Source organism: Bison bison, unplaced genomic scaffold (genome assembly GCF_000754665.1).
Source record: "Bison bison bison isolate TAMUID 2011002044 unplaced genomic scaffold, Bison_UMD1.0 scf7180017864063, whole genome shotgun sequence".
NCBI classification, from domain to species: Eukaryota; Metazoa; Chordata; class Mammalia; order Artiodactyla; family Bovidae; genus Bison; species Bison bison.
The window spans coordinates 809,394-829,136 of NW_011494635.1; the positions used below are offsets into that span (position 1 = coordinate 809,394).

A 19,743-nucleotide genomic window follows, 5' to 3' on the forward strand; every position below is an offset into this window, starting at 1 on the left:
TTCTGCAGTCAGCCATGGGCAAGGCCATGGACAAGATTTGATGAACTTTTCCAGTTGTTCAGACCACACTGCCATATTCTGAATACCATATATATCACAGGAGCCAAAGGTGGAGGCACTTCCATGACCTTTAACCTATTAAAGTTCTGCCTAACATTCAAGATAAACTTGGAGCTCTGAAAAACCAGTGATTTCCTGATAGATTAAAAATACTGCCCAAATTAAATATGTGGGAACATTTGCATTTGGGTCAATGTCCAAACTGCCTTTTTTGAGATGAGTTCTGAGCATGTCAGCTGTGTTTGTAATGGAAACAGAAATTGGGTGTGCTGTGCATTCTTGTTCCCTTTTTCAAATATTTGATCTGTGGAAGTAGAGTGATGTGAAAATACAGCTACTTTTTCTGAGATAACATCTCAGAAATAGGCAGTTGTGATGCTGCAGGTAGGCAACTTGCATGGTGTTATTTAAAGCTAAGAATGAGGTAGCAAAAAAGTACAAATAATAGGTTCCTACTATATAGCACAGGGGGCTGATGTATTCAGTATCCTGTAATAAACCATATGGAAAAGAATATGCAAATAATAATAATAGGTTATATCATTTTTAAGTAAAAATAAAGATGTACAAAGCCCAGCCGTCTTCATTTTCAGCAAAATGAGTGCTAGCCCTTTGCAGGAGCAACACCTATGCATCCTAGGTCGTCACTGTGATTTCAGAATTAAAGGTGTTGGGGGACATATCACATTGACCATAAATGTTACATGTTATTCAGGGTATTAAGGTATCCTGCCGCTCTCTCTCCTCTGCCCAAGAGGGCAAGGGGGAGACAGCTGGGAGAGCTTGCTCTAAGACAAACGGTCTGTATACTGACTGACCCGTAAGAAACAGGAAGGAAGTCTTCTTTGAATAACAGTGATCAATGGGCTGAAAGGGATCAAGATGCCTGGGAGAATCTCAGCTCAGAGGCCAGGGAGAACCTCCTCGTGGGATCCACCTGGACCTGGTTTCCATATGCAATGGTGATATTGTCCCCACATGTCCTTGGAGATTGAGTGCAGCACAAGAAAACTTACAGAGGCATTGCCACTTGAACTCATGGCATGGTTAACACAACCAGCACTCTCTCTCGGCAAACAGCAGGTGCCTAAGCATTGCTCAGTGTTGCTGCTCTCTGCTAACCATGCTGCCATAAGGACAACGAGTTATGATCACAGTTGACCTCAGAAATCTTTCTGCTGCGTTTGTACAGAAAACCTGAAGCAAGAAGATTCACAGGTGGTTTCCCATCTGTTGGTCTTAGAAGGAGTCCCCTCTCATCTCCCTGGCCTTGCTCGTGAAAACTGCATAGGAGGAAGTGAGAGCAGGTTCCTGGCAAGTCCGTGTCAGTCCTTAGCCTCCTTCTGGAGACTTTAGGTGGTTTGGACCCCCAACTTCTTTCAGCAGCATCACCAGCATCACCAGCACTGTGTCTATAATAGCCTCATACAGTATCTGCAGAATCATTCTTGACCCATGGTGGTGGCCCATGGCGAGGCCTTACTCACCATAACTCAGAGCCCACCTCGTCGGCTGACTGCTTCTCTCCAACACTGCATTCTTCTAAAACAGCACTGCGGCAGGAACCTGTGTGTGTGTCCTTTTCATGTTTGACCACATATTTCTCCGGGATCAGTTTCTAGACATGGAACTTGAAAAAGCACAGGAAAGCCATAACCTAAAATTTCTCCATAGACCATCCCTCATGAACCTTTTCTTGAAGCAAAAATGATGCTCTCAATTGACTAGTTAAATTCTACACCTGAAGAGGAACCTAGAAATCAGGTTCCTTGTTTTCTAACTGGAAGTTACTAAAATCAAGAAACTAGAGGAAGCATTCAAAGTATCAAAAGTTCAAGGTACATTCCAGAGGTTTCATTATTTTTCCCTTGACCATTCTCCCACTTATTCATTCTTATCCTTTCTGACAGCACCTTCCCTGACCCAGGTGTGTGTATCTGTCTGTCTGTCTTCTCCCTCCCTCCCCTCTCTCCTTCTCTGTCTCCATCTCCCACTATCTAATGCATCTAACAGGCCTTACTCCAGTGAGGCTAACAGTCCCTTGGTTGCTCCTGTCAATTCCTCCAGGTTGCCGTTTGTATCCGAATTGTTTTAGTGAATGATTAAGCTGTGGCCAGACTTAATACATGCAGTCTTATATTCAGCAATATGACAGAAGTCTTGCTGTGCTCAAAGCACTCTTTGGAGTGAGCAAATAACAGAGAAGAGGAAGCATTCTCCTTTTAAGTGGAGGAAGGAAGAAATCCTCGAAAGCTGGGTGCTGCCTAGGACGTGTGTATAGATCAGGAACTGTGTGTGTGTGGCTTTCGCGTCTACCTCATCCTTACCGTGCTTGGCAGATTTAGTTGTTGTTCGCATCATGCGAGCGTCTAAGGGAGTCTGGGGTGTGGCACGTGTGTCTTGGTGGCTTCCGCTAACTAACCATTCTTGGCTCGTCCACAGGTGGGAGTCTTTGGTCCTCGTGCTGATGTATCTCATCTACATTGTCATCATGAAGTGAGTAAGATCCCTTCTCAGTTTCTCTCCCCAAACTCTTTCCTGCACTCAGCGTTATGTGATGATGTGGACAGAGGGACATTGCCCTTGCCCCTCTTCAGGACCTGGCAGCCTAGTTTTTGACTGTTTCTTTGTTCGCTTTCATAATAAGAAAGGTGGCAAAACTTCCCATATAGGCTTCTCCTTAGGACCGTTCCAGTGTCCCCATACCCGGGAGCTGGCTTCCCACAGAGCAGGTGATTCAAGAGAGGGCACGAAGGACCCAGCAACACCTTCTATGATCCAGCCTCACAAGTCACACACTGTCCCTTCTGCCATGTTCTATTCGTTAGAAAAGAGTCAGTCTGGTCTTCACTCCTTGCCTTTCCGAGAGAGGAGAGTCAATTACTTGTGGACATGTTTTAGACCACCAGATCATGCATTCTTTTTCCCCATGGAGTCTGGGCAGATTACCACTTGTATCAGGAGTTACGTTGCTGATGCTTCCCATGTTCTAACGTAAGATGTAAGCACTGTGGTCAGAAACCTGCTGGGTCATCTTTTTTGACAAGGACCATTGAGATGAGGAGTTTGTAAACAGTGCAGAGATACTCTGTGCTGCAGCCACCTGCCCCCACGGAAGCAATTGCATTGCTTCGAATTAGCCCATCCTCTCCCCAGCCCATGTGACTGCAGGATTGACCGCCTCCTCTAGGGGGAGGACAGGAGACCACTCTTTGTGTCCGACTCTTTGTGACCCCATGGACTGCAGCACGCCAGGCTTCCCTGTCCATCACCAACTCCCAGAGCTTGCTCAAACTCATGTCCATCGAGTCGGTGATGCCACCAACCATCTCGTCCTCTGTCGTCCCCTTCTCCTCTGTCCTTCAATCTTTCCCAGCATCAGGGTCTTTTCTAGTGAGTCAGTTCTTCGAATCAGGTGGCCAGAGTATTGGAGTTTCAGCTTCAGCATCAGTCCTTCCAATGAATATTCAGGACTGATTTCCTTTAGGATTGACTGGTTGGATCTCCTTGCAGTCCAAGGGACTCTCAAGAGTTTTCTCCAACACCACAATTCAAAAGCATCAATTCTTCAGTGCTCAACTTTCTTTATAGTCCAGCTCTCACATCATACATGACTACTGAAAAAAACATAACTTTGACTAGACGGACCTTTGTTGGCAAAAGTTCCTTTTGTCTGACTGCTGCCAGAAATTGCTGATGTGGATGCATCCAGTAGCAGTCTGCCACTGACACGTCAAGTTTTCTTTGCTGTTGAGGCCTAACAAAAATTACTTCTGGTGGCTGAGAACCCTGTCGGGAGAAATCAGTGTGGCCGTTGGCCAATGTCACAGGAACAGTGAAGGCAGGAGCTGGCTTGACCCATGGCCGGGGTAGGCTGTGAGCCATCTGCCACCATCCCACCCAATATGATGCCCAGTTTCCACCTCAGGAACTGTCCATGTTCAGCGTGGACCCAGCATCTGGATCTTGTGACTGAACGAGACTATTTCAAGACTAGAACCTCACCCAAAGTTATCCTGATGTGGAATTGCCATGATGGTAACTGACATCACAGTTAAGATGACAAAACCAGGTGCTTTTCCCACAAATCACACACCTCAGTACATCAGCTCCCATAAAAAAGCCGAGTTGGCCCAAAGGCTTTCCATAGTTTCTAGACTCCAAGGAAATGCCTTTAAAGACAGGAGCAGCCAACTTATTTCTCTTTCTCTCAAAGAGCAAAACTATCAGGGAATCCATGCCACCGTCAGAAAGCCTCAATAATACACGTCTTCTTTCAGCATTTTTTATTTCATGTGTTTGTTTTATTTTTTTTTTAACATTTGGTGCTTTGAGACCCCAGTGAGTCAAGAGCTCTCATCTCCCCTTTTGAAAAGGTGGATTCATCAATTATTCCAGAAGAACTGACTGAGTGTCTGCTATAAGCCGAACATGGATCTTGGGTTTTAAAATCTGAATTTAGATGAAAGCATGTCCCATACTGAATTCACTAAGGGCTGTACAAGAATAAGGAGGCCTTCAGAAAGTTCTTTTTATCTAAAAAGAAGGAAGATTGAAGAATTTTGCTAGCATGCACTCCATAAGCACCACACCCCTCTACTGAGCCATCATAACATCTGTGAGTTGCAGGCAGGGCATGTGGACATGAAGAAAACACACTGAACAATTTCCCTACCCCAAGTCAAGTCCAATGTGAAAGCTAATGAGGTGTGTTTCTGCTGATGCGTCAGCATTACCAACTTCCCAGCTGTTCAGACCAGCAGGATACAAATAAAGTGGGGAAAGGCAGCTACTGCGCTCATGAAATTTTCTGCATAAATTCTGGTCCCAAATTCTAAATTGAAATCTCTGCTCTTTTGCCATCCCCCTCAGTAATCAGAGGCTTTAATCATTGGGTTTTATAAAATCTGATTTATAAAATTGCATGCTTCACAATAAAGCAGCTTTGGGGTGCAAGCACAAAATTTAAAACATTCAATTAAAAATATAAAACAGCAGCAGCCATTGAAAACAGCCTGTATTAGAATTGTCAGCTGCCTCCTGGATGGATTGCTTTAAAATGATTTTTAAACATTCTGTCTGAAGGTCAAAAAGCAATTCTGGTTTGGCCCAGCAGGTAGAAACCTTAAGGGAGCCTGAAGCATACCTGACCTTGGCGAGGATTGATTTCTGTACTTCTGGGTCATTTCACTGGGATTTGGTTCCCAGATGAGGCAGTGTGGGCTTGTCGTTAAGATCAAGTGCCTCCCTTGCAGCCCTGGCTGCAGAACTGAGCCAGGTGGTTCTGGTATTTTGAATCTCAGTTTTTGCTTCTAGGAACAGAAGGAATGATGCTTTCTACCTGAAAGGTTGTTTGTAAGGATGGGATGTGATAGAATAGTTAATTAACTGATATCCAGTTCCACGAAAGTGCTCATAATGATGCAATACATAGCATTAGTATCCTATCATCCAAATCCAAGTAAGTACACAACACACAGTTGTGAACTTTTAAAGCAAACCCCCTGGAGAGTCAGTATTTCTGGGGGGGAAGTGGATTCTAAGTCAAGATGACAGAAACAGTGCCTCTCCCTGGAGATCCTCCAGGAGGGGGGACAGAGGATGAGGAGACCATGCCATGAAGAATGTTGGCCCGCACAGCAGTCAGCAGAATAGCATGACGCACCCCATGTGCTCCCCACGAGTCGCCCCACTATTGACTTGCACCCACACTGCCAGCTGTATCACTCCCTCCACATGATCTGAAACCCCAACTTGCCTGCTAAGTCCCTTCAGTCATGTTCAACTCTTCGTGACCCTATGCACTGTAGCCCGCCAGGCTCCTCTGTCCATGGGTTCTCCAGGCAGGAATACAAGAGTGGATTGCCAGGCCCTCCTCCAGGGGACCTTCCCAACCCAGGGATTGAACCCACATCTCTTATGTCTCCTGCATTGGTAGGCAGGTTCTTTACCACTAGCACCACCTGGGAATCCCCGTAAAGTCCCAGACATCATACCATTTCATCTACCCAAATGTCAGTACTTGTCTCTAAAAAGACTCATTTTTAACCCAGCCACACTATCATGATCATACCTAAAATGAATGCTAATTCTTTAATATGATTCAGTATCCAATGTTCAAATTCTCAACAGTCTCATAAATATCATTTTTTACAGTTCCTTCGGTCTCATAAATGTCATGAATAGTTTAAAAAGCAGAATCCAAATAAATTCCACTCATCACTCTTGGTTGCTCCATATTCTAGATCTCTTTGAGTTTATAAATTCCCCCCCTTTTTTTTTTCCTTGCAATTTAGTCTTGAATGAAATCTGATTGATGGCTCTGCAGAGTTTCCCACAGTTAAGACATTGTTGATTACATCTGCAGGGTAGTGTGACCTGTTCCTCCAGCCCCTGTGTCCCTCCATGTCAGTCGTTGATCCCATTCACGTTAGACTGTGTCCAGAGTGGTGGAGAGTCACACCAACAGACGCCTGGATCACTCTGTTATCTTGGCAGCTGCTGATCCTCAATATCTGGCTCCATCATTTCATCATGTTGCAGAATAGTCATGTTCTCATTCTATTCCTTGCAAGCCCTGAGATTATAAACCCTGAGAGTGGGCCTGCCCACTGCCCTTTCCATGGCTGCCACTGTCCCTATAGACTAGCTTTCTCTTCTCCCTCAGGCCTGTAGGAAGCACCTCAGGCTCCCAGGGTGAACAGGAAGGGGCCCAGCCATAGAGGATCCCCCACCTGTATGTCCATGGCAGGCCTACCACCCAGAGCTGCACTAAGAACACAGAATGCAGTGGGAAGGGACCCCCAAGGGGCCTCATGTCTGTAGCAGGAAAGGGGATGAAGAAGAGGAGGGGGAACTCAGCTTGAGTGGCACATGAGCTGGATTTAGAATCTAATGCTTGGGTGCCGTTCTGTGAGAGGCCAGGGACCAAGCTGGTGGGACCCCTCAGTGGGTTTTCCCATGGTCAGTAAGCCATCAGGACCTTTAAGTCTCTTAGTGGAAAAAGCAGTGGGGGCCACAGTGCCCTGGAGACGCTGCCCGATGGCTGTCTTTGCCCCTGAGTTTCCTAGGATTCCTCCATGGGAGTCTTCTAATACCAATGATAAAGGGACCAGGACAGTACCTGCCAGAACATCCCAGGGCCAGAGCATCCCAGGAACTTGACTAAGCTGCCTTCCTTCCAACACACATGGGAGAAACTCCACACAGGGTTTTGATTCTTTCCCTCAGTCATTCTGAAGAAACACAGCCCAGAATTTTGTCATAAAGCCAAGAGCCCCACAGACCTGGAATTATGGCACAACAGTGACAGACTTTCCCAGGATCCCAGCTTGTGACCTCAGGAAACCAAGGGCAGACAGAGACTTCGGCAGCCAGCCCGCCAGTGCACATGGACTGTGATGCTAGCGGGACAGACGGATGTGACACCTTGACCTTCCTCCACCCAGCATGGCCCTGACAGCAAAGGCCCTGGGGACACGGCCCAGAGGAGGGAGTCTTTGCTCATCCCTCTGAGTCTCATCACAGCCCTTCCATGCATGGACCACGAGTTGTTGTTCAGTAGCTCAGTCGTGTCTGACTCTGTGACCCCATAGACTGCAGGACGCCAGGCTTTCCTATCCATCTCCATCTCCCGGAGCTTGCTCAAACTCACGTCCATTGAGTCAGTGATGCTATCTAACCATCTCATCCTCTGTCATTCCCTTCTCTTCTTGCCTTCAATCTTTTCCAGCATCAGGGTCTTTTCCAATGAGTCAGCTCTTCACATGAGGTGGTCAAAGTATTGGAGCTTCAGCTTCAGCATCAGTCCTTCCAATGAATATTCAGGACTGATTTGCTTTAGGATGGACTGGTTGGATCTCCTTTCTGTCCAAGGGACTCTCAAGAGTCTTCCCGAACACCACAATTGAAAAGCATCAATTCTTCAGTGCTCAGCTTTCTTTATGGACCAACTCTTACATCCATACATAGATCATGAGTAAGGGAACTCAATCCCGGAGCTCCCCCACTGACATGAAAGACTGCAGAGAAAGCAGTGTGTCCCTATTTATCTGTCTGAAGTTGGTTTTATTTTCACTTACCATATATCCTCAAGTTGGGGAAATGGGCTGAATATTCTGGGGAAAACAGGATGATAAAATAGTAACCATATTAACCTGAGGCACCGGGTCTCTCACCCGTGTCCAGGCTGAGGGAGCTTTGGGGAGCTTTGGGGAGCCAGGAGCCCAGGAGGGAGGAACGGCAGTGCTGATGGGCTCTTTCTGCTCCCGGCCGTGTCCAGATACAACGCCTGCATACACCAGTGCTTCGAGAGGAAGACCAAAGGGGCTGGAAACATGGTCAATGGCCTGGCCAACAACGCCGAAATGGACGACAGCGGCAACTGCGACGCAACCGTGGTGCTACTCAAGAGAGGTAACCCTGGGGCCGTGCCCCACTGCGGGGCTGCGCCAGTGCCGCCGGCCCCACAGGGCGTGCCTGCCCGGGGAGCATCGCCCCAACTCCCTCCCATTGGCTGCGTCCGGGAACATCCTGGTGATGGGCGGCCTCTGGAAGCTGTGGAAGTTCTTGGACCAAACGTGCTGAGGTTGCTAACAGATAAACAAGATAGTAAAGGAGACGCCAGGGGTGTCAAGGTGCTGACTCTCCCATTCCGGCTGTGTGACCTTGGAGCAAGTTACTTAACCTCTATGAGCCTCATTTTCTCTTCTGTAAAATGAGGATAATTTTCATAACAAGTTAAGGAGATAGAGTATATAAAATACTCCATTAATGATAGTTGTTATTAGTGTATATTTATATCCGAATTCACTTTCAGGCTATATTACCTCAGTTTCCCACCTGCAAAATAACATAGAAAAGAAAGGGAAAGTGAAGTCACTCAATCGTGTCTCACTCTTGGTGACCCCCTGGACTGTAGCCCGCCAGGCTCCTCTGTCCATGGAATTCTCTGGGCAAGGATACTGGAGTGGGTTGCCATGCCTTCCTCCCGGGGATCTTCTTGACCCAGAGATCAGACCTGGGTCTCCTGCATTGCAGGCAGATTCTTTACCATCTGGACACCAGGGAAGCCCTAAAAGTGTGAAAGTGTTGGTCACCCAATCATTCCCCAAATTCTGATATTCAGTAGATGCTTAGTAAGCAGTTACTATTCAAAGAGAAATAATACAATGCTCTTAATAATATTCTTTCTTAGAGGAACATGGAAAATTATCATTTACTTTTGCCTAGAATGTGTTTCAATTTTCATTTAACTTTTTTTTTAACTTTCCTGTTGAAATGTGTGGGTTTATTTCTTCTCAGTCCCATTTCCTTACTTTTCAGGAAAGGAAAAAAAAAGAAAAAGAAAAATCTATAGGTTATTTCCAAGTACATAGCTCAGTTTGAAATCTGTGGGTAATTATTAGAATTTGAAAATCAATTTTTTGATGTAGTTTTCTCACTAATTATACTATACTAATTTCTCACTAATTATACTCATGTTTAACGAAAGACTTTTGAGTATTCAGCGCTATCCCACATAAGGATTTCATTTCATTTCTTCTCTGCAGGGTAGTTTATAACAATAAAAGGAATACTCTTAGAGAACCAAAGAGAGCTACCTACTATTAGTCAGTATTTCCAGAGATCATTTCATGGTTTAGTGGCCTGGAGAACAGGAGTGAGGCTGTGACCCGTGAGCTGCTTCCTCACATTGCAATATCCACGCAGAAGAGCTTGGGCCATGGAGGAAGTATTATTCAGGCCTACTAGCAGATCATTTCACAGGATTTGCCCTAAGCACCCTCTGGACTTGAGCTTCTGTAAGCTGGCCAGCTGCCTGCCCCGCACCCCAGTCAGCCCTGCATCCCACACCATGCCCTCTGCTTGGACTAGCATCAGTCCTGGAGCTTTTAACAGCCTACTGTGAACACTCTTGACATTTGAAAAGGGCATAAAGGGTTACTAAAGACAGTTGGGGTCTTTCCTATGCCCCAGATATTAGTGGCAGGAAAAGAATCCTTTGAGGAGAAAGGAAAATTCTCTTATGTTATAACTCATTCTTACTATGTCAGAGAAGGACTCAAACTGTTTTAAGTCATTTTAAAGGAAGTATGGATGAGCCCATGGAAAGCAGATGTTGACTCTTCTTCAAAGTTTAATCACAACCTTTCCGGGACAGACGGGTGGGTGGGTGGATGGATGGATGAGTGGATGTGTGGGAGGGTCGGTGGGTTGGCGGATGGATGGATGGAAAGAAGGAAAGGAGGGAAGAAAGGAGAAAGGGAGGGAGCAAGAAAGATAAGGAAGGGAAGGAAGATGAATGAATATCTCTTTCCCACTCCTAGCCTCAACGCTATCTTTATTTTATGTTTTTAACTTTCCTAGCCAATTTCCACCGCAAAGCATCAGTGATCATGGTAGACGAGCTGCTGTCAGCCTACCCACATCAGCTTTCTTTCTCTGAGGCTGGTCTTCGAATCATGATCACCAGCCACTTCCCCCCCAAGACCCGACTCTCCATGGCCAGTCGCATGTTAATCAATGAGGTATCTGAGAACACAAGTCCATCTGCCACGGCCAGGGTGGGGAACTGGGCAGGGAGGACGTTCCCTAGTCTGCAGGTAAAAGCGCCTGCCTCAGTGTTTTACACAATAATGTCCCTCAGCTGTTTCCCAACATTCTTGCTCAGCTATGCATCCTTGTCCTTGCTCTTCCCACCACGTGTCCAGAGATGTAGTCCAGCTCCCAGCTGTATAGAAAGACTCTTCCGTCCCTTCTTCTCATTATCTTCCCTCTGAATAAAGCCCCCGGATGTGAACTCGCAGGAAAGTAGTTGTTAAATTAAGGTTACCTTAGTTTAGGGTACTTCAGAGTCTCACCCACATTTTCCCGGGGATGCCTTTCTCTGGAATGGCAGCCTTGTTGATCCTAATCCCGATACATTTTATGGCTTTCTCACATATGGACCAGGGAAGTGCTACCATCTGGAGAGGAGCATTAACAACCCAGTGCGCAGGCAGTCAAACCCTGGTAGAAAAGCAGTGCCCATTTGAGGCGTGGGGACTCTCCTCTAAAGGGATTTGTAAGTTCCAGTGGGTCACGAAAGAGTAATCCTTCTTCCCAGAAAGTCTATCAGAGTTGGTTGTTACTTTAAGGAGTCCCTTAGAACCTGTCTGCAGAGTCTTCTGGAAGCACCTCCTGTCAGCAGCCTGGGAAAATCCCAACAGCCGGGGTCCTGGGTGAGAGGATCTACAGCTCCTCTGGGGGGCGGGGTAGGGAGGGATTCTGTGTTAGAACGTGCCTTTCCTTCTCCAGAGACAGAGACTGATAAACAGCAGGGCTTATGCCAACGGAGAATCCGAGGTGGCCATCAAGATCCCAATTAAGCACACGGTGGAGAACGGGACGGGGCCCAGCAGCGCCCCAGACAGAGGCGTGAGCAGGACGCGGAGGGACGAGGTCGTGGAGGCCGGTGACGAGACGGAGAACGAGAATGAGGACAATGAGAATAACGAGAACGACGAGGAGGAGGAGGACGAGGAGGAGGAGGAGGGGCCATACACGCCCTTCGACCCCCCGTGTAAGAGCCCCTGCTAGGGCTGGGCGGGCTGTGGTCCTGAGCTGTTTTGAAGCCACTGACTTGATGCCCTTGACTGCGTGACCTTTCTGATACCAAATTCAAGGGCTGTCTGTATGGCCGTAGAAATATTTATATTGTGTTAACCTTTACAGTGGGTAAGATTCTTTCACAGCAGATCCGATGACCAAGACGGTGACCTTCAGGCCTGGTTGAAATGTGGGCCTTTGGAGGAGGAAGGCTCCCTGTCAGTGGTTCCTCTGGACCCTGTGGTGCCAAAGAGGAAAGTTCGTGACCCTGCCAGCCAGGCGGCTTGGTGCTGTGGGGTGGGGTTTCCCACCATTACCCACCCCATCGCGGTTGGTGGGGGCACTGTCCTGACGAGGCAGCCCTTGGGGGCCCAGGTCCCAGGACCTGCTGTCTCCAGGGTGGGCACCTCAGGAGATGCAGACCAGGGCAGAGAGCTCCCGAATCACACCTCAGGGGCTGGCCCAGGGTCTCCCCGTTTCTTGACGCGTCAGGGTGCATGCAGAGGCTGGTAAGCTCTCAGGACCCCGGCCACAAGGGCAGTGTCCTTGTCGACCCCGGCCACAAGGGCAGTGTCCTTGTCCACCAACTGCTGCCTCCAGTAAAGACTCAGCTGAGCCAGCGGCCTTGTCCTCCAGCCCCACCATTAATGGAATGGGTGGACCAAACCGAAAGAATTCTGCCTGTCTGCCAGACCTTCCAGAAGTATCTGTTTCAAGAAAGTGTTCGCTGGTCCAGTTCATATTCACTGTCAAGTATGTGAAGCTTAATTAGCCTGTGTGTCTTCTCTGCAACGTTGGAAGTAGTGGGGGCTGTCAGCTCTGAGGAGGAAGTGCTGGATCCACTTGAAAGGCCGTTTAACAAGGAGACATGGGCACAGCGTCACAGTCGAGTATTCCTTTTGGATGCAGTGTCCTTCGGGGCCCCTCTTTGTGTCCAGCCAGTAAAGCTCAGGGGGCGACGGGGTCCCTGAAAGGCTCCTCAGATTTCAACCTGGTCAACTGCCAACTGAAAGTAACTAGAAAATACCACCCAGATTCCCAGACCCCGAATCACCCAAAGTTAAATCCTGGCTTGTTAGTAAAAATGTATCCTGGCTTTTTATCCATTTTGCCACATTTGGTGACATTTCTTGGCAACCTTTCTATCGACCAGGACAAAAACATGTTAAGGATGGAATGACTGGTCCCCCACTTTTCCCTCTAGGGCCTCATGCTCGTTTTCCCTTGCTTTGTAACAAATGAGCACAAGCCTTGCAGCTTACACTCATTGGCTAGCTCAGGTTCTAGGGTCAGAAGTCTGGCACTGCCTGGCTGGGGGTTCCAAGGCTCGCGGGGCAGTGATGAGGGGGCCAGGGCTGCGGTCCTTCCCAGCAGTCCAGCACACTCAGGTTCCTGGCAGGGTTCCTGGTGGCTCCTTGTGGCTGTCGGCTGGGGCTGCTCCCTACCCTATGGCCCCCGTCTTCTTCGTCCTGTGGCGTCTCATTTCAAACGAACAGTGTGTGTTGTCTGGTCCTCCCCACTCTGCTCATGGATGGCTCTAGCCTCCTCCTCTGCTTCCAAGGGCTCCAGTGATTACCTGCCTATCTGGAGGCCAGCTCTGCTTCACACTGTAGTGCAGTCAGGTACGGTGGTTCATCCTCTGCACGGGCTCTGAAAACCAGGGCACAGACCTTGGGGCTGTGTCTGGAATTCCACCCCCTCCCCAGCCCCTGTTTGCAGAGCTCACTGTCGGCACTGTAACCTCGCTCCAAGAACTCTCACTTGCCTGACGTCATCCCTGATGAGAGAGTTTTTAAGTGGCTGGGTGTTCTGTTGGCCCCACGGCCCAGGATCCCATACACACTCCTCTAGGAAGACATCAGAGACACAGGCGTGAGAGTGCACAGACCACATCACTCAGCAGGATTGAGGGCCCCCTTCGGGTCACGAGCTCCCTGTTTCTCACCTGGACGCAGTACATGCCGGGCCTACGTGTGAAGTTTCAGGGTATCCTGAACTCCTGCTCCCCACCCTTACCCCAGGATTAGGGTGCACACGTGGAGGCCATAGGGTCTCCCCACACGTTAGGAGCCATGGCTGCAGGTGTGGGCTCAAGCACCCACGTCAGGCACCCTCCATCCTTTGGAAGCACAGGCTCACAAGGAGAACGGATGCTCTGTGTGGTCCTGCCACCTCTGGGGGTCTCGGCTTCACCGCAGGGCCCTGAGCTGCTGAGACAGTCAGTGGGATCCTGAGTCCTCCTCACCAGCCCCTCTCATGTGGGCATCCTTGACCAGGGGTGGGCTCTGACTTGGGTGATCCAGGTGGGGCCCCAGGTGATGCCGATGCTGCTGGCCCGTGGGCCACTGCTGGGTGGCATGGGCTTGGGGCCTGGGGTCCCCCAGCCATCTTCAGGGTTCCTCTGCCACGCCAGGGAGCAAGGTGAGCACCTGGCTCTGCCTCTGAAGTGAGAATGGGCTTGCCCGAGTGTGGGCCCCTGTTCTGCTCCACCAGCTGCTAAGAAACACCATTCAAGGCCAGGACTGGGGACTGAGTGTCCAGCCAGGGCCTTCCCTGGGTAGGGCTGCCTCCTCACAGCAATGAGCGAGCAGAGGCCCTCAGGCCAGCAGAGGGCACTCGAGGGTCCTCTCAGGCCAAGATACTTTGGCCACTGGGTAAAGATCTGTTTCCCTCCCATGGGAATCTTGCAGGGACCTGGATTTGCATGTTTCTGCCACTAAGGCTTGACTGGAGTGTGTATCATTAACAAGTACGTAGTTGTGTGGGAGTATACAAATAGAGGAGTATAGGACATGCATGCATATGTGTGTGTACATGAATATAGGTGTGTGTGCACATATATAGCATGTGCACATGTATGATTGATGTGATGCATGCATATAACATGCTTTCTATATACTGTATATATTTAATATGCTGCATCTGTGTGTGCGTCTTTAGTCATGTTCAACTCTTTTCATATACCCATGAACTATAGCCCACCAAGCTTCTCTGTCCATGGACTCTCCAGACAAGAATACTGGAGTGGGTTGCCATTCCCTCCTCAGGAGATCTTCTCGACCCAGGAATCAAACCCACATCTCCTGCATTAACAGGCGAATTCTTTATCACTGAGCCACGTGGGAAGGCCTGATATGTTGCATATTAATACACAAATATTTATATATATTTAATATGCTGTATATTATATAATGGACTTACCCAGTGGCTCAGATGGTAAAGAATCCTCCTGCAATGCCAAAGACCCAGGTTCGATCCCTGGATCAGGAAGATCCCCTGGAGAAAGGAATGGCTTACCCACTCCAGTATTCTTGCCTGGAGAATTCCACCTACAAGAGGAGCCTGGCGGGCTACAGGCCATAGGAAGGCAAAGAGTCGGACACAACTGAAGTGACTGAGCACAGTGCACATGCATGATGTATGTATCTGTGTGTCTGTATGTGGGAGTACTAAGTCGCTTCACTTGTGTCTGACTCTTTGTGACCCCATGGACTGCTGCTCTGTCAACATTCCAGAGATGAGGAAACTGAGGCTCAGGGAGTTTAAATAACTAAGGCAATTGATTCAGACAGAACAGACAGAATGGGGACTGATAAGAAAGCCCCCTCTCCTCCCGCTAGAGACCACCTTGTGAGTCTAGGGAGACCAGGAGTCAAAAGTGATATCATGTAACTTAACTGCAATTTTAAGAAAATATTTGGAGACTGGCAAAAGATGTATGAAATAAGTGCTGGATGCTAGTATACAATTATAAATTGTGTTAAAGATTTTAGTCATCACTTTTCACAGTGTAATTTTAAAAATACCTCAACTCTGGTGGGAATACAAATTGGAACAGTCCTTTTTAGAAAACAGTTCAGCAGTTTCTCATAAAGTTAAAAAAAAAAACACCCACCCTGTGACTCAGCATTTCTACTCCTGGGTCTTTGCCCAAGAGAAATGAAAACATGCCCACAGAAAGATTCACACAGAAAAGCTTACAGCCTCGTTAGTTGTAATACCTGAAAACTGGCAACAGCCCAAATCCCAGACACAGGAGAATGCAGTCACACCACAGTGTATTCACAGGCTGGAACACTACATAGCAATTAGGAATGAGTTACCAACCCAGGGATGAAACTCAGAAAGCATTATGTTGAATAAAAGAAGGTAGAAACAAACAAACAAAATACTGTATGATTTTATTTATTTGAAGTTGGAGAATAGAAAGAACTCTGTGGTGGTAGGGGCTGGGAAGTTGACCAGAAAGGATGCACAGAGACCTTTCTGCAGATCTTGGTTGATATTTCTCTTCAGAGGTGAGTTAGTACTTAATGCAGGATGGTTTGTTGTTGTTGTTATTTAGTCACTAAGCAGGATGGTAGTCATGGCCAAAGGAGAGCTAATGGGTTTTTCTAATCTGAGGCTACAAGAACTCCTGGTAAAATAGTCACCATTGTCTCTGGCACTCAGCAGCTGAGATGGTAGGACAGGTCATCACTAACAGATCCATCATCTTGTCCATAGAAGCAGGCAGATAAAGCCAGGAAGCAATTATGAATTTGCAAATCCATAGCAGCTTGGGATATAAACACTCAAGCAATACTTTGGCAACCGTGAGAGCTTTCAGATCGTCCATCAAAATTTCCGCAAGTTGAAGGACGATGTTGAGAAATTCCACTAGGTGGCGCTATGTCTGCTGACCCCCTTAGACTCCGGGAAGATGTCGCTGCCTGTCCATGGGAAGAAGGACTGGAAGGGGATTGGTGGTATTTACCGCCCCTCCCCTGCCTCCACCCGGACCCCACACTCTTCCCTGCACCCCATTTGTATCCTGAGAATCCTCCGCATCCTTTTCCACCTGGCTCCATTTGCCAAACCGTCCCCCCCAGCTCTGTATTCCTCAGAAGCGACACATCCTTCATTTTGAGGCCTACCAGCAGATGGGCACTTTATATTCCTCTTGGTCTTGTTGGTGGAAAGGCACTCGAGTCTTTGTGGTAAGGAGCACCACAGTCAGGCTTAATGTCTGGGGACGCTCATGCTGAGGATGGAGCGGGAAAATGCGCCTCACTGATTTGTTTGTTTTGCCTTTGTTGTTCTCCCAGCTGGCAAACTGGAAACAGTGAAGTGGGCATTCACCTGGCCCCTGAGCTTCGTCTTGTACTTCACCGTCCCCAACTGCAACAAGCCCCGCTGGGAGAAGTGGTTTATGGTGACCTTCGCTTCGTCCACGCTGTGGATCGCAGCCTTCTCCTACATGATGGTGTGGATGGTGAGTCCAGGACCCCAGGGTGCTGGGTCCCTTCAGAGAGAAACTCAAGGATGCAGAGGATTCTCAGGATACAAATGGGGTGCAGGGAAGAGTGTGGGGTCTGGGTGGAGGCAGGGGAGGGGCGGTAAAGACCACCAGCCCTCTCTCAGTCCTTCTCCCCATGGACAGGCAGATACGTCTTCCCAGAGTCTAAGGTGGGGGTCAGGAGACAGCGCCACCTAGTGGAATTTCTCAACATCGTCCTTCAACTTGCGGAAACTCCCCTCTCCAGAGGGGAGCCAGGGCAAAGGTTTTAGCCCAGTAACTGTATCAGTCAGCTGTTGCTGCCATACACTGTGTAACAACCAGCCCTAGATTCCGTGGCTTAGAATCAAAAGAACTTATCTTCCTGCTCATGTGTTGGCAGGGAGACTGTGGGTGACTGGTCTTACCGGGCACGAGCTAATCAGTCTGCTTTCAGCTCCATTGCGGTTGCCTTTGGTTCAGGCAGCAGGTGGGGTTCGTGTCTCCTCTGTGTCTGCCCATTTTCTTTGGACCTGTGGCTACCTGGGGAATGTCTTTTCACAGTGGGTCACAGGAATGCAGGAGGGAAAAGGCAAATATGGGGGCCTTCTGGGGCCTTGGCTTGAGATTTCCACCCAGCCTCCATCTGCCAAGTATCTGTGGAGTGGGGGACATACACCTGACCTGCTCTGGTGGGAAGGCCTGCAGGGTCACAGGCAGCCAGCCTGGAGGCAAGGTGGGAGGTATGAGAAGTGACACTCCATCCATCATAGTCACTCCCCATCTCAGCTCAGTTTCTTCAACCAGAAAATGAAGTCACTGAACCAAGTGAATGCTCAAGGGTCCCTTATGAAGCTAAAACAATGATTCAAGAGTTGGCATTGATTGAGGGACCTTCGCTCAAAAGCGTTTCTGCCCTAAAGCCATCCTAGGAAACCCAGAGTGCACTCATTGCCCATGCATGATGCTCGTTTTTAACTGGGGAGTGGCCCTAATTCATTATAATTGGAATTGGGAAGAAATTAAAAACCATGACATACGTACATCTAATTGTGCTTGAGCATCGGGTAGAGATGAAATATAAATGCTGGAGAATTAAACTCAAGAGCTAAAAAAGTTCTGAAAAGATTATTTTGGAGGTAATAGCAAATGTGTAAACCTGACATAACTAACTCATAATTACCCCTTGCCTTCAACATCACAGGCATACTTTTTTCAATCCAAATCGCATAGGCAGGGGTTTCTCCCTCATGCTGTGTCCATTACTATTTTTGTTTGACCTTTTCATTGGGTGCCAACTTTGGGGAATAGCATTGGTATCCCTGACCTCCAGGTGTCCAGTGGTTTTTCTCTGAAGTCCACTAACATGCAAAGTAGCTGACAGATCTTAGGCTTGCCCTCTTTCTGTTTGCCTCCTTCCACTCTGGGGGAGGTTCAGAGAAGCCCTGGGAAAGGACCGGGAGTGAGAGGAGACCAGGAGAAACCCTTGAGACCTGGTACAGAGACCTGGAGAATCGCTTCCCAGCACGCCAGCCTCAGCTGTAACCATGGTAACCATAGGCACAGTGGGGACAGGGTCCTCTTCCCAGCTCAAGCCCCATGGAGCCAAACCAATTCGTGCAGGGACCCTACTGAGGGTGAGAACAGAAAAACACAGGTGAGCAGGATGCTTGCAGCTCCATTGCACAAAAGGCTCCAGAGCAGCCACAAGGAACTGCTGTGTTTCCGTGTCTCCCTTTCCTCCCTGGAGCATGGAAGGCAGAGAATCTGAGGCCACCACAAATCCAGTCCAGCACTGGACGGAATGAGACACACAGCCTCTGCTTGAAAGAGACCAAGCCAGGCATCCTAGCAGATTTAAATAACGTCCCCCAAACCTTTGGAGGGGAGGCCAGACTCCCATGCAGGGATCCTGGAGGAGCTGGCAGGAGTGGGATACTGGCCACATGCCATCTGCATTTCTTGCAGTTTTATAGAACGTGAGGGAGGGCGCATCCCACAATGACCTAATGTTTAGCTCCTGCATGTTGTCCTCTTCTGAGGCCAGGGCACCCGGAACGGGTCTCTTTCCACTCACTCACTTGTGCCACCCGCCCCTGGTCACTCCGTCCCACCCACTGCTGTCCTCCCAGTTTGCCCATCTGAAAACTGGGAGCCAGAATGAGCTCATTTGCAGAACAGAAGCACTGCCTCTGGTGTTGACTTAACCCCTCCCCCTGTGTACACAGAGGTGCTGCCCATGCCCACGGGCCTGCTCTCTGTGCAGGGGATGCCCCAAGGCCACTCGGAGAATGGAGATAACACCAGTAGGTGTACCCTGGGGTTGTGGTGAGAGTTAAGTAAGTTACACTAAAAGTGCCTGAGTTCTAGGCAGATGTAAGCCACCATGGCGGAGAAGGCAGTGGCACCCACTCCGGTGCTCTTGCCTGGAAAATCCCATGGATCACTGAGAGTTGGACACGACTGAGCGACTTCACTTTCACTTTTCACTTTGATGCATTGGAGAAGGAAATGGCAACCCACTCCAGTGTTCTTGCCTGGAGAATCCCAGGGACGGGGGAGCTTGATGGGCTGCCGTCTCTGGGGTCACACAGAGTCGGACACAACTGAAGAGACTTAGCAGCAGCAAGCCACCGTGGAGCAGAGGGTGATGTGGACAGATGATGTTCCCAAGCTGCCAGGAAGGGAGGAAAGGAATCGGCAGCTGACAGCTTTTCTTACTGGACTGGATGGTGTTATTCAGCCCCCTCCCAACTCTTGTAAAGTCTCGTCATGCAGCCAACCTGAGACTTGGACAGTGGATTTCCTAGCACAGCATGGCAGGCCTCCATTCTGCG

General features: G+C 48.7%; 1 protein-coding gene across 2 annotated transcripts in view; it reads left to right on the forward strand.

Moving 5' to 3' along the window:
- Window positions 1-19,743, forward strand: part of SLC24A3 (solute carrier family 24 (sodium/potassium/calcium exchanger), member 3) — a 521,225-nt gene that overhangs the window by 486,950 nt on the left and 14,532 nt on the right. For both annotated transcript variants that reach the window (XM_010836331.1, XM_010836329.1), the window contains exons 9-13: window positions 2,503-2,556; window positions 8,342-8,475; window positions 10,429-10,589; window positions 11,359-11,623; window positions 16,737-16,903. In XM_010836331.1, the coding sequence (XP_010834633.1) occupies window positions 2,503-2,556; window positions 8,342-8,475; window positions 10,429-10,589; window positions 11,359-11,623; window positions 16,737-16,903 (781 nt within the window). The remainder of the gene's footprint in view (window positions 1-2,502; window positions 2,557-8,341; window positions 8,476-10,428; window positions 10,590-11,358; window positions 11,624-16,736; window positions 16,904-19,743) is intronic.